The 12,978-nt window shown below is 42.8% G+C and overlaps 1 protein-coding gene across 1 annotated transcript; it reads right to left on the reverse strand.

Annotated features, from left to right (window-relative positions):
- Positions 1–1,077: 1,077 nt before the first annotated feature.
- LOC117787076 (serine/arginine repetitive matrix protein 2) lies at positions 1,078–9,267 on the reverse strand. The gene is made up of 3 exons (XM_034625520.1): positions 8,019–9,267; positions 3,584–7,963; positions 1,078–2,665 (listed from the first exon to the last, which is right to left on the reverse strand). The coding sequence occupies exons 1-3, from the start codon at positions 8,825–8,827 to the stop codon at positions 1,666–1,668; spliced, it is 6,189 nt and encodes a 2,062-aa protein (XP_034481411.1). The 5' UTR covers positions 8,828–9,267; the 3' UTR covers positions 1,078–1,665.
- Positions 9,268–12,978: the final 3,711 nt, after the last annotated feature.

The raw sequence follows: 12,978 nt of genomic DNA on the forward strand, positions 1-12,978 counted from the left end.
TTATTCCTTTGAATATTATTACAGGGTGACTTTTACATAGGATTAAAGAATTACTTCTTACTTGATTAGATTCAAGCTAAGCGACATACTTTGCGTATAAGTAATGTCTTAAGTTTAATAAAGATAAGATAATGCATTGCTTATTTAATCTAATAGCTTATGTTGTTTTTATACCCTGTAACCACAACTGTATACTCAAAAACAATGTAATAAATATTTACACACTAATAAACTTCATAAAATGTTTTTCTCTAAACGTAAATAACTCAAGCCTTGGTCATATCCTTGCGCGTATGGCCAGGACATGGCATATTTTTTTGGGGAATCCTTGAAATCTTTGAAAAAAGTATGTCCTTTCGTTGTAAGTAAGGACATCCTCGAGATATAGCTAAGAAAAAAGGGTCCTTTTTATAAAAACAGCTCTAAATTTGCGAAATATTTGTGCATTTTGGGAGGACATGTCTTGTTAGCATCGCAAGGACGAATTCTATCGATTGGCATCAAAAAATTGGGGGGTCATCTAAGGATCATCGACTTGTAAAATTTCAGTCAAAAATCGCTGTAAAACAGAGCAAAACACACAAAATCCTTGATAAGTCGAAAACTACAAGGACGATTTGGATGTCCTTTGGTCAATCGATAGTATTTCGTCAAAGGATTCGATTGACACTAGTTTTATGAGAATCCTTCAAAGGACTTTCGAGATTTAGCTAATTTTCTCTGTAATCATCTCTTTACAAAAAAATCTGTTATCTCGGTTCCTGTAAGGACTTTCGTCCTTTTTATTATATAATCATATAGGACACACCGATTACTATCTGTGTGCAAAAGGACATCCTGCTAGTCCTTGAAATGACTGAGTTACGGGCGATTTTCTGTTTTCTTGACCAATTTTCTATACCTACCCCTATAAAAATTGAAGGAAAATTTTTTTGAAGGATATCGAAAATCCTTGAATGCAGAACGATAAAACTGCTACCTGTGAGTACAAAAAAGTGTATCCGTTTTTAAGTTTGCAAGGATATAGAAGAGCTAGAGCTATGAGAAAAGTAAGCTGAAATGAAAATTCTCGAAATATAATAAAATGGTTTTTGTTTTTTCTGGTTTGTATAATTCTACGTACGCAACTGTACTTTCGTTTATTTGTTGAAGTTAGTATAAAGTTGAAATTTGTTTAGCTTTTTGTTGTTGTGTGTTTTCATTTTTGTTAAATACAGTACGAATTTCGCTTAGTCTAGGAATTCGATTCAAGACATAATTTCTCTTCAGAAGAATCGATCTATTTACAAAGGTTTTATTTTCTTGTAGAAATCAATGGACTAAAATATTACGATTGAAACATAATGCATAGATTTTAAAATCTATAAAAATTAAATATAAATGCGTTTTTGCTTAACAAAAAAAAAAGAAACAAAGATATTTAAATGAAAAAAATAGAGAGAGGATAAAAATAGAAATTGATAATGATATAATTGCCAGAGGCTCGTTGGATGCTGATAAAAAAAACAATATGTCTAGTGTTCATGCTTAGACTATAAAAAATAACTACTTAAAACTAGAATTGTTATGATGTGTCCAGGCGGTGCTAAGTACATGCGAGTATGTATAGTACTATATATGTAGATATTGCCAGATGGGATCTTCAGGGATTTACTTAATTTTTCATTAGGCTTCCAGCAGTTTTTGTGGCGGAGTTTGCACATTGCCAGCGGTTTCTAGAGTTGGTGTTGTATTGACTTCAATGAGATCGGTTTGGGGCACATCCAGGTCAGGATTACCGACATCCAAGTCTAAGGTCTTGGGCAATGGACCAATTTTCTGCAATATATCCACTGGCATAATCTCTCGCATTGTTGTTGTCACCGATTGAACTTTAAAATGTGATGATAATGTGGGCAACGGCGGAGGCGTAAAGAATGGCGGCGGTGTTGCTGTCAAAGGCGGTGTGGCGGTGAGCACGGGAACAGGCAGCGGCAGTGGCAGAGGCACAGGCACAGGCACAGGCAACGGAGCAGCTGCAGCAGCTGCAGGCACAGGCACAGGCGTCGGCGTGATTGGATAGCACGGATAACTCTGTGCACCCAGCACGGGAATCGGTTGAAATTCGGTTACAGTTGCTGCCGCTGCAGTTGGAGCTGCAACCGCTGGTGGCGGACCACGTAGATAGTGTGGCATCACGTGGTGCAATGGAGGCGGCGGATGCAGCGTAAAGAACTCCTGCAGCATGGCATCCGCCTGGGCGGGCGGTGGTGGTGGACGATGACGCATAAATGGCGGCATTGGCAGCCTGCCCGACTTCACCAACATGGCCATGTACTTGGGATCGAAACGTTGAGGCTGCGCACTTCGCAATATCCGCTCACGTGACTTGCATATCAAGCCCTTGGCCGAATCAAAGTGATAATAACGCAATTGTGGCTTCTTCTGCACCGGCACGGGTTTGTCCACATTCGCCGGCTTGGCTCCGGGCGGTGGCGGTGGAAAGGGCACGGCCAACAGCTGCTCCTTCTTACGCTGCTCCATGGCCGCCTTGGCGGCACTGCGTTTCTGATCCACACGCACCTTGTGATCCACCAAACGCTCCACTGCCTTGCGATCCTCGCTGCCACTCTCGTAATTCGGCAGCACCAGATCCACGAAGTTGACACGCTTCCTCTTCGGTTTGCTAAGAGAGACGAGAAGATGAAAGAGATTTGATTAGTCTTATTTATGGAAGAATAGTTTTTATATTAAAGGGATTGAAATCTCATTGTTTGGCACTTTTAGCGAGTTTGGAATATTTTTTTAAGAATTACAAAGATAAAACATTCCAATTATAAAATTTAAGTATACCAAAAAGTTCATAAACAAATATAAAAGCTTAAAAGAATAGGCAAATAAGAAAAACTCCAGAGTACAAATTTATAAAAAACTTAGTTTATCCAAATTTTTCAATACTTCCAGAATTTTAAGCTTTTTTTAAACCTTGCAGTTCATATTTTAAAAAAATATATTCATTTACAAAATTACGAGTAAAATATTTGGGATGGTTTTAAATAAATTATGCTACTAAATGTTATGTTATTTTTTTCCTTTTTTTTTTTTTTTGAAATTTTTCAGGAATTCGATCAGAATATTACACAAATAAAAAAAAATGTTGTGAAAAACTGCAAAATTATTTGTAAATGTTTTTGATTTTCGAATTTTTTAATTTTCTAACTACATTTGATTTTTAATGTTTCGCAAGATATGTTATAAATTATTTTTGAGTTCGAATTTTCCCATTTCCAATTTCTTTTTTCTAATATATCACATATAAAATTTCAAATTTTGGCATTAATACAAATACTATTGATTTCAAATATCAATTATTTTTGACTTTCGAAAATTTTATTATAGTTCTTAAAATTTTATTTTTTAACTAATACTAAAAATTTTCTTGTTTTGTGGTTCTAATTTTTTTCCCCAATTTTTTGGTATTATTTTTGTAACTTTTCGAATTTGAAAATTTTAGTTTGCTAGTTTTAATGTCCTAATTACAAAATGCAACTCAAAATTCAAATGTTGAACTCTCCACTGTAGTTGTGCCTTGCTGGCGACTCACCTGCTGTCCTCCACTTGCTCCTCCGTCACTGTGGGCGCTGTGACTATTGTCAGTGGCTGCACGGTGGCCTCCATGGAGGGCACAATTTCCAGGACATTTCCCTTTTGCACGGCAACAGGCGCCTTGGGCAGTTCCCGGAGCACGGGCATGACAGAAGCCTCCGTTACATGGCCAGTAACGTTAGCATAGTCATAATCTGTAGTGCTTGTTCCTGCTGCTGTTGTGGAGTATTCAGTGTACTGTGCGTAGGCCTGCTCCATGTTGTAGGCGCTATCCATGTAGGGCATGTCCATGTCCATGTCCATGTAGTGTCCCTGTCCCTGCATCGCATCCTGCTGCATTATGGACATGTTATAATAATAGTCAGCTGCCTCCCGGCTCTGATTCTCCACAAAGTAATCCGCAAAGCTCTCCAGATGACCATGTGGTGATCTTGAACGGGTGCGGGAGGATGAACGAGAACCCCTCCGGCGTACTGGGGAACGGGAACGCGAGCGGGAACGGGATCTTGACCAGCTGCGTCGCATGGGCGGCGAGGGCGGTTTGAAGGGCAACGGCGAACGGGATCGGGAACGGGAATAGCCCCTCTCCCGGCTGTATCTCAGCGTCGGCGGCGGCGGAGAACGTGGTCCATAGCAAATCTTGCCCGGCGGTGACAACGAACCACGTCTTCGTCCAATTGGCAACTTCAGACGCCGCCGACGCAATGGACTCCGACTCCGCGTCCGACTGCGACTGATGCTCTGACTGTGACTGCTGCGTGAAAAGCCCAAACCCAATCGGGAGCCCGATCTTGAGGCCGATCTCGAACCCATTCCCGCTCCCATTCCCATTCCCATTCCCTTGCCGAAGCGTCCACGCAGCGGACGACGACGTCGCGGACTCGGCGAACGCGTGGAATCCTTGCTGCGAAAGCGTCTAAAGCGCTGCCTGGACACCGAACGGGATCTGGAGCGTTCGCGCTCGCGTGTGCGTGAACGCTTGAGCGGATTAGCCTGCAACTGTGTTGGCTTCTGTGTCCTGGCGCGCTCCATGATGGTGGGCTTAACAATAGCTATCTCTTTCGGTGGCTTCACTAGCTTCGTTTCCAATGCACCGGTGACCGGAGCTGGCGTCGTTTCCAGCTCGTCCTTGTCAAAGATGGCGGGTTTGCGGGCAGACAACTTGAGTGGGGAAATGGTCAACTTGATGGCCTCACGATTCGCATCGAATATGTTGTTCACCGGGGAAGCGGGGCGTGGCAACGCCTCCACCGGCTGCACCTGTTCCCGATCCCGCTGCTGTGGCTGCTGCTGCAGTTGCTCCTCGCCCGACTTCAGCTCCGACTTGCGATACTTGTTCAGTATGGCATTGCGTTGCATGATGAACAGGGATTCCATTTTGAGCAGCTCCTCGCAGATGTCATCCCCGGAGTCGTAGTTCTCGCGCATCATCTGTATGCGCGCCAAGTTATCCTCCAGGCTCTGCATCTTGCGCAGATCCCGACTCACATTGTTCTTCTTGTAGCTCAGTGCGTGCTTGACAGGATTAGACGAGTCCTCTGGCGTCGATTGCGAGGACTGAGATTGCGATTGGGATTGATCTGTGCTGTCCATGCTCAACAGTTGCCTCTGTTCCTGCTCCTGCTCCCGTTTTCGACTCTCCGCCTCTGCATCTGTGCTGGAATCTTCATTTTCATCTTCATCATCTTCTTCTTCGTCGGAGCTGTCGCTGGAGCTGCTGCTGCTGCCACTCGACGTTGTGGCTTCGCTGTCTGTGCTGGAAGACTCCTCTTCTTCTCCTGCTCCTTCTGCGTCTTCTTCAGTGGCAGTTGACTTGGAATTGCTTAAGGAACTATTTGTTGTTGTCTCCAATTTGTTGGTTGTTGTTGTTGTTGTGGCTTGACTTGTGGCTGCTCCCATTTTAATACTCTTCATGAATTTGTCATACAGCTCGTGGATGTTGATCAATGCCTTGTCGGGCATAGCAGTTGATCCGCCTCCTCCTCCTCCAGATCCTTCTTTTACTGCTTCTCCTTCTGCTGTTCCCCTTCCTCCTTCGTCAGTTCCACCTGCCGTTCCACTTTCTCCAGCTGTTCCTCCTCCCTCTACGGTTCCTACTCCACTTTCTTTTACTGCTCCTTCGCCTCTTCCTTCTCCGCCGCCTGTTGCTCGTTCAATTTCTCCTCTTTCATCTCCTCCCGCTGTTACTCCATCTGCTCCTCTTTCTCCTCCGCCGTCTTCTGCTCTTTCTCCGGCCACTTCCATCTTCCCCTTCAACTTTGCCTTGGGTGGCGGCGTGCTCTTGGCATTCCACAGCGCATTGGAATCCTCATCCTCGCCATTTAGTCTTGCCACAATCGATATCGCTGCATTCTTTGGCGTGCTGCTGTCACCTCCAGCCATAGAGTCATCATTCTCCCAGTTGTCTATGTAGTCATCCGTATCGGGACTATGCTCATCCGACTTGACCACACTTGGAGGCACTGCCGCCTTGTTAACTAACTGCTGTTCTTGCTCTCTCTCCAGCTTTCTTGACTGCTCCAAGTGTTGATCTCTTGGCGGTGGCGTCAAATCCCGTTCTACTTTTATCTGTCGCACTGTGAGCAATGGTGGCGTCCTGGAGCGATTCTTCTCCTGCTTAATGCTGCGTTCCCTGGACTCCAGTTCCCTGTGGCTATGCCGGGAGTGACTGCTATTGCCATGTCTATCTCCATTGCTGCGCTGCGAGGATGCAGTGCATCTTCTAGCATCCTCTGTGGAGGTTCTGGCTGCTTCAGCTAATACTGTCTCACGCTTGAAGGGATTGGCATGCCGAGAAGGCGCAGGATTCGCTTTAATCGAGGCTTCCTTGGTTCCGGGCTCCTGCTTGATGTGCAGCTCCTTCTTGTGCACTCGATGCTCGTGACTCTTGCGCAGCAGCTGCTCCTTGGTCGCCAGCAGCGCCTCCAGCTGCAGCTCATCATTGTCCTCGAGCAGCGCTCCAATCCGACTGTGAATCTCGCTGTGCATCGCATGCACTGACTCGGGAGTGGACACAGTTATGGTGGCAACGGGTTCGGATTTAAAGACATGTCTCTTGTCCAGCGGTGGCGTCGTGCTCCGCTCCACACTCCTCAGCTTGTTCAGTCTTGGCGGCGATTCGGCAAATATATCAAAGGCTTTTGCTCGCGGCGGCGTCAACGGCTGCAGTTGCTCCAACTGCTCAGCTGGCAGTGTTTGTGATGCTGGTGGGGCTTCCTGTGGTGCTCCAGGTGGTGCAGCTGCTGAAGTTGGAGGCGTTTTTGCTTTGCTCTCAGTTCGGCGACTTTGACTGCGACTTTTCCTGTTGTTGTTGCTGTGACTCGATCTCGATCTCTCGCGTTCCTGCTGCCTATCTCTCGACTTGTCTGTAACTGCATCCCTGGGCTGCTCCCTTGAGCAATCCTTGTGCCTATCCCTGTCACGCTGCTGCTCCTTGTGCCTATTCCTGTCCCTGTCTCTGTCCCTGTCTCTGTCCCTGGAGCGCTCAGCTGTGTGCTCCATTGGTTGTTCTTTGGAACGTTCCCTTTTCTCCAATCTTTGCTTCTCAAAAGAGCGTTCTCGCTGCTCCTTGGAGCGCTCTCTATGCATTTGCCTAGGGCGTTCCTTTGGCCTCTCTCGGGAGCGTTCCCTTTGTTCCACTAGCTGCTCTCTGGATTGCTCTGTACGCTGCACTTGGGCCCGTTTCCTTGGCTCCACTTGATGCTCCTTGGAACGATCATTTTGCCGCTCCTTGGAGCGATCCATTTGCTGCACTTGAGAACGTTCCCTCGTCTCATCTTGCTGCTCCCTGGATCGATTCCTTTTCTCCACTTGTGAACTTTCCCTTTGCCCCACTTGGGCTAGTTCCATTTGCTCTACTTGCTTGTCCTGGGAGCGATGCTTGTGCTTCTCCCTGGATCGCTCTTTATGCTCCACTTCGGAGCGATCCCTTTGCTCTTTTGACTTCTCTCTCGATCGTTCCCTTTGTTTCTCTTTTCTGTCCCTGGAGCGTTCCCTTCTTCTGCCTTCTCTGTGGTTTTCTCTGTTCCTGACTGCATCTACTCTCTCCTTCATTCTCTTCTCTCTGTGCTCGCCATTGGAGCGTTCCCTTTGCTTCTCCCTGAAGTGTTCCCTTTGCTTGTCCTTGGAACGCGCTCTGTGTCTCTCCTTCGATTTGTCCAGCATCTTCTTCTCCTTGGCAGTGTCTCGCTGTTGTGCTCGCTCCTTTTGCTCTTTACTATTCCTTTCTGTGCTAATCTTTGCATGCTTCTCCTTGGAGTATTCCTTGGCAGTTTCTTTAGTTTGTGAGGGAATCAGTCTGCAATCTTTGTGCTCCGCATTGCCACAATCGTTGACCAAGCAAAAGAGGAACGACATGGGAGGCTGAGTTGTAGTCCAGCTAAAGAGAAACGGGATGAGATTGTAGGATCTATCTATATATATTCACTACTTACAGCAAATCCGACTGCGCACGCTTGCCTGATTCCTGTGCCTGACCTGGCGGCAGTGCGGGTCCATAGGCACCGGCTCCACCCGCCGATCCCTGAGCTCCATTGGCGTTGCTTGATGAGCAGGAGGAGGAGGCAGGAGGATTGGACTGCACTGACGGTCGTTGAAAGAATGGCGGACGCATTGCACGCATGACACCACGCGGCATTCGCGGCATGAATCCCATGCGCGAGAAATCATAGCACGGCGGACGCATGTGAAACCGCAACGGACTCATGCCAATGAAGGCGTGATGCGGGGCGGGGGCGGCTGGAGGTGCTGCGGCTTTGGCTGCGGCCGCTGCCTCCGCTTGCTTCTCCTTGCGCGCCTGCTGCACATCCTCCACATCTTGCTGCTGTAGTTGCTTGTTCTTCTGCTGCTGCTGCTCATCCTGATCCGAGGAATCCGTATCGGAATACAAACCTTCACTGTCATCGGCATCGGCATCTGCTTCCATTTCGATGCCATTCTCCAGGGTATGTTGTGGTTGTGCTTTGTCCTTGCGCTCCAAAATCGCGCGCACATTCATCGCCTCGGTGCTGTCGTTATCGTTTTGCATTGATTTGCGCAATGCTTTGTTCATCACGTCCTTGGCTAGTATTTTCTTCAATTGCGGACTAGCGCTACCCTGTAAATGTTGATGCGGGGGCGTCACAAGCTCGCCAGGCTCCAATTCCCGGCTATTTTCACCATCTGGCAACTCATCGATAATGCTGCTGCTGTCTCTCTCTCCCTCTCCTACTCTCACTCCCACTCCAACTCCTCCGGCAGACATGTTTGCATAAATTTCCTTGTATCGAATTTTTCGAGTTGTTTTAAAACTTGCCTTAATTTAGCTTCAAGTTGATGTTGCTTGTTGTTTCTTGCTCGCCACGATGAAATGTACATATATATGTATATGTATGTATGTAGTTAATGTAGTAATCAATGCAGTTGCGGGTTGCGGGGTGTGTGGATCATCCTCTTTTCTCATTTGACACTGTCGCTTACTTGGTTAATTGATTGCCTTTGATTTTCGTCAATTTGCGGGTGCACGCCCTTTGCACTTGTGTGTCTCAATCTCCGTGTACGGCACACACGCTTCGTCGCATCCACGTGCACACGTTTTCAGTTTGCTTTTGTTTGAATACTTCATGTAAAAAAGTGTTTATGCATTTTCCGACCAAGTGCTAATGTTCATTACAATCAGTGCTGCCAACTCGTTTTAACAGTCATGTTGCAATATAAAGCGGGTTGGCAGGCTTGGCTCACAGATTTATGCTCATTTTCATTTTGTGATCAATTTCCGAAATGGGCTTGAATCTAAAAAAGCTTCTATAATTTTAAAAATATAACTTTTAAAAGTTTTGCCGAATTTTCGTTAGAAATTTGGGAAATTTTTGGATTTAATCATATTAAAATTCTCCTTCTGTGGCACAACGAACTCCCTGCATTCATCAAAACGTGATCCTTTGTTTTATCTTATTTCGAGTTTATAATGTTCATTTAATTTTGCCAATTATTGCATTTAATTAAAACATTTATATTGTGCGCCGGTTTCAGATTGTGACCTTTTCTTTTTTTTTTTCCTCACTAACATATAATAAACGATACTATCGGCTGTATAGATAGCTATAGCTGTGCGATATATAGACTTAATCTATCATCGATATATCGTTGAGACGATAGTTCAATACTATTAATGTTTTTTGCAGCCCCAGTCAAGAGTCACGACTTTGACAGCCGATACCGATGTTTCGCCGGGCTAAATAACGATCGCAGTCATCGATATTGCGCACTGTTGCTAACTCAGCTATTTTATAGCTAGTTGTGGCTATTTTAGAGCTCGATTGCTAGAAAAATTTGAAAATTACTTTTAACCGGAAATATCACAATTTTAAATATACAATGTTTGTTTTGCTATTAGTATTTTTAATAAAACTAAGCAAAAGTGCACACAAAAATGCTTTCCAGCCAGAAACAGCTATTTTTTTCACTAAAGTTGGCTGCTCTATTGACTGCTATGGTTTTTTCTCGGACGTTGTTAAGCACTGTTTACACTTTAGCTGTTTGTGGCCGGCGCACAATTCAAATGTGAGCTTCATTTTGTATAAGTTGTCATTTTTCATGAAACTTAGGTAATTGGCCAATTCATTTGAGAGCGCAAATTGAATATAAACGCACTCAAACATCACACTTTACAGCAAATGCCACTTATTTCCGCTTCCTGCTGTAAAGTGCAGTCAAATGCGAAGTGCAAAAGCAAATAAATGACAAATAACGAATTCCAAGCACCCAACTGAAGCGAAACGCAATGAGGAAAAGCGAAGAAAAACCACAACAGTACACATTATGACATAGCCACAGAAATAGAAGGGCCCTCTGGGATAGACCAAGCACAATTGCAATAGCAAAACTGCAATCTACAGCAGCAACAGACTCCAGAAGAGAGTGCAGCAAATCATGATTTGAATTATCAGTTTGCCGTTGCTTTGGCCAAAGTTTTTCTAGCCTTTTATTTGCATGCAACTTTCACCGGCTGCTGTAGATGTAAATGTATCTGTATATGTTGCTGCTGCCACGACAGCTGCTGCTGCTGCTACGGCAGCAACATCGACAGCAGCAGCAGCAGCAGCAGCAGCAGCAGCAGCAGCGGCGAAAGGTGCAAATTAATTTGTGGCACCCCACAATAACCTTCCTCGCTGTGTCTTTGTCATTATTATTCGTACTTCAAGTGTAATTTTCTTCATTGCTTTTCTTCTATCGCATTATCGTACTCGAATCGTAATTCCCAAAAACTCCAAAATGTGACTTGTTATCGCTTTCGAAAATCGCATTTGTTAAGTGGATTTACAATATTGCGACTACACCATTGTATTTTCTTTGAAGATGTTGACAATGAAATAAAAGAAAAACATACACAAAAAAAAAAAAACCCAAGCTGAGTGTCCCCCACTTGACAAAGACTTTGAGTTCAAATTTGGCACCTTGGTGCGAAAACCTTGCGCTTTGTTTCGTCTTATTTCCTACCTGAGCTCCTGTCGAAACTGCGACTTTTGACATGCGTAAGGAGATAAATAAACGAAACTTATTGTTTGAATGAGTTCTGAGAAGAATTTAGTTATTTATTTACTCATTTAGTATGAAAAAAATGGAAAGTGATGGAATAAAATTGAGTTTTTTAATTCTGATGCCGAATCAAATTAGAGACCAAATAGTGATCAAAATGACATTCCGCATGAAAATCGGTTAAGTTTTGGCAAAGTTATGGGAGTTTGAAGTTTTTGAAAATTTGTCAAGGGGTAAGTATGGAAAAATGGACAGGGATGATCAAAATATCAAATTTTTTAGGTAAAGAAAATTTTAATGCAGAATCAAATTAGAGGCCAAATAATGATCAAAATGACATTCCGCATGAAAATCGGTTAAGTTTTGGCAAAGTTATGAGAGTTTGAAATTTTTGAAAATTTGTCAAGGGGTAAGTATGGAAAAATGGACAGGGATGATCAAAATATCAAATTTTTTAGGTAAAGAAAATTTTAATGCAGAATCAAATTAGAGGCCAAATAATGATCAAAATGACATTCCGCATGAAAATCGGTTAAGTTTTGGCAAAGTTATGAGAGTTTGAAATTTTTGAAAATTTGTCAAGGGGTAAGTATGGTAAAATGGACAGGGATGACCAAAATATCAAATTTTTTAGGTAAAGAAAATTTTAATGCAGAATCAAATTAGAGGCTAAATAATGATCAAAATGACATTCCGCATGAAAATCGGTTAAGTTTTGGAAAAGTTATGAGAGTTTGAAATTTTTGAAAATTTTTCAAGGGGTAAGTATGGAAAAATGGACAGGGATGACCAAAATATCAAATTTTTTAGGTAAAGAAAATTTTAATGCAGAATCAAATTAGAGGCCAAATAATGATCAAAATGACATTCCGCATGAAAATCGGTTAAGTTTTGGCAAAGTTATGAGAGTTTGAAATTTTTGAAAATTTGTCAAGGGGTAAGTATGGAAAAATGGACAGGGATGATCAAAATATCAAATTTTTTAGGTAAAGAAAATTTTAATGCAGAATCAAATTATAGGCCAAATAATGATCAAAATGACATTCCGCATAAAATTCGGTTAAGTTTTGGCAAAGTTATGAGAGTTTGAAATTTTTGAAAATTTGTCAAGGGGTAAGTATGGAAAAATGGACAGGGATGACGAAAATATCAAATTTTTTAGGTAAAGAAAATTTTAATGCAGAATCAAATTAGAGGCCAAATAATGATCAAAATGACATTCCGCATGAAAATCGGTTAAGTTTTGGCAAAGTTATGAGAGTTTGAAGTTTTTGAAAATTTGTCAAGGGGTAAGTATGGAAAAATGGACAGGAATGACCAAAATATCAAATTTTAGGTAAAGAAAATTTTAATGCAGAATCAAATTAGAGGCCAAATAATGATCAAAATGACATTCCGCATGAAAATCAGTTAAGTTTTGGCAAAGTTATGAGAGTTTGAAGTTTTGAAAATTTTTCAAGGGGTAAGTATGGAAAAATGGACAGGGATGACCAAAATATCAAATTTTTTAGGTAAAGAAAATTTTAATGCAGAATCAAATTAGAGGCCAAATAATGATCAAAATGACATTCCGCATGAAAATCGGTTAAGTTTTGGCAAAGTTATGAGAGTTTGAAGTTTTTGAAAATTTGTCAAGGGGTAAGTATGGAAAAATGGACAGGAATGACCAAAATATCAAATTTTTTAGGTAAAGAAAATTTTAATGCAGAATCAAATTAGAGGCCAAATAATGATCAAAATGACATTCCGCATGAAAATCGGTTAAGTTTTGGCAAAGTTATGAGAGTTTGAAGTTTTTGAAAATTTGTCAAGGGGTAAGTATGGAAAAATGGACAAGGATGACCAAAATATCAAATTTTTTAGGTAAAGAAAATTTTA

This window comes from Drosophila innubila, assembly GCF_004354385.1.
Source record: "Drosophila innubila isolate TH190305 chromosome 3L unlocalized genomic scaffold, UK_Dinn_1.0 0_D_3L, whole genome shotgun sequence".
Classification (NCBI taxonomy): domain Eukaryota; kingdom Metazoa; phylum Arthropoda; class Insecta; order Diptera; family Drosophilidae; genus Drosophila; species Drosophila innubila.

What these genes read in the sequence shown, in the direction of transcription:
- LOC117787076 (XM_034625520.1), bottom strand. Translation starts at nt 8,827, where the DNA reads ATGTCTGCCGGAGGAGTTGGAGTGGGAGTGAGAGTAGGAGAGGGAGAG. An exon ending in CGTGCGCAGTCGGATTTGCT is followed by an intron (nt 7,964 to 8,018) that starts GTAAGTAGTGAA and finishes GTTTCTCTTTAG; the next exon opens with CTGGACTACAACTCAGCCTC. An exon ending in GAGCAAGTGGAGGACAGCAG is followed by an intron (nt 2,666 to 3,583) that starts GTGAGTCGCCAG and finishes CGTCTCTCTTAG; the next exon opens with CAAACCGAAGAGGAAGCGTG.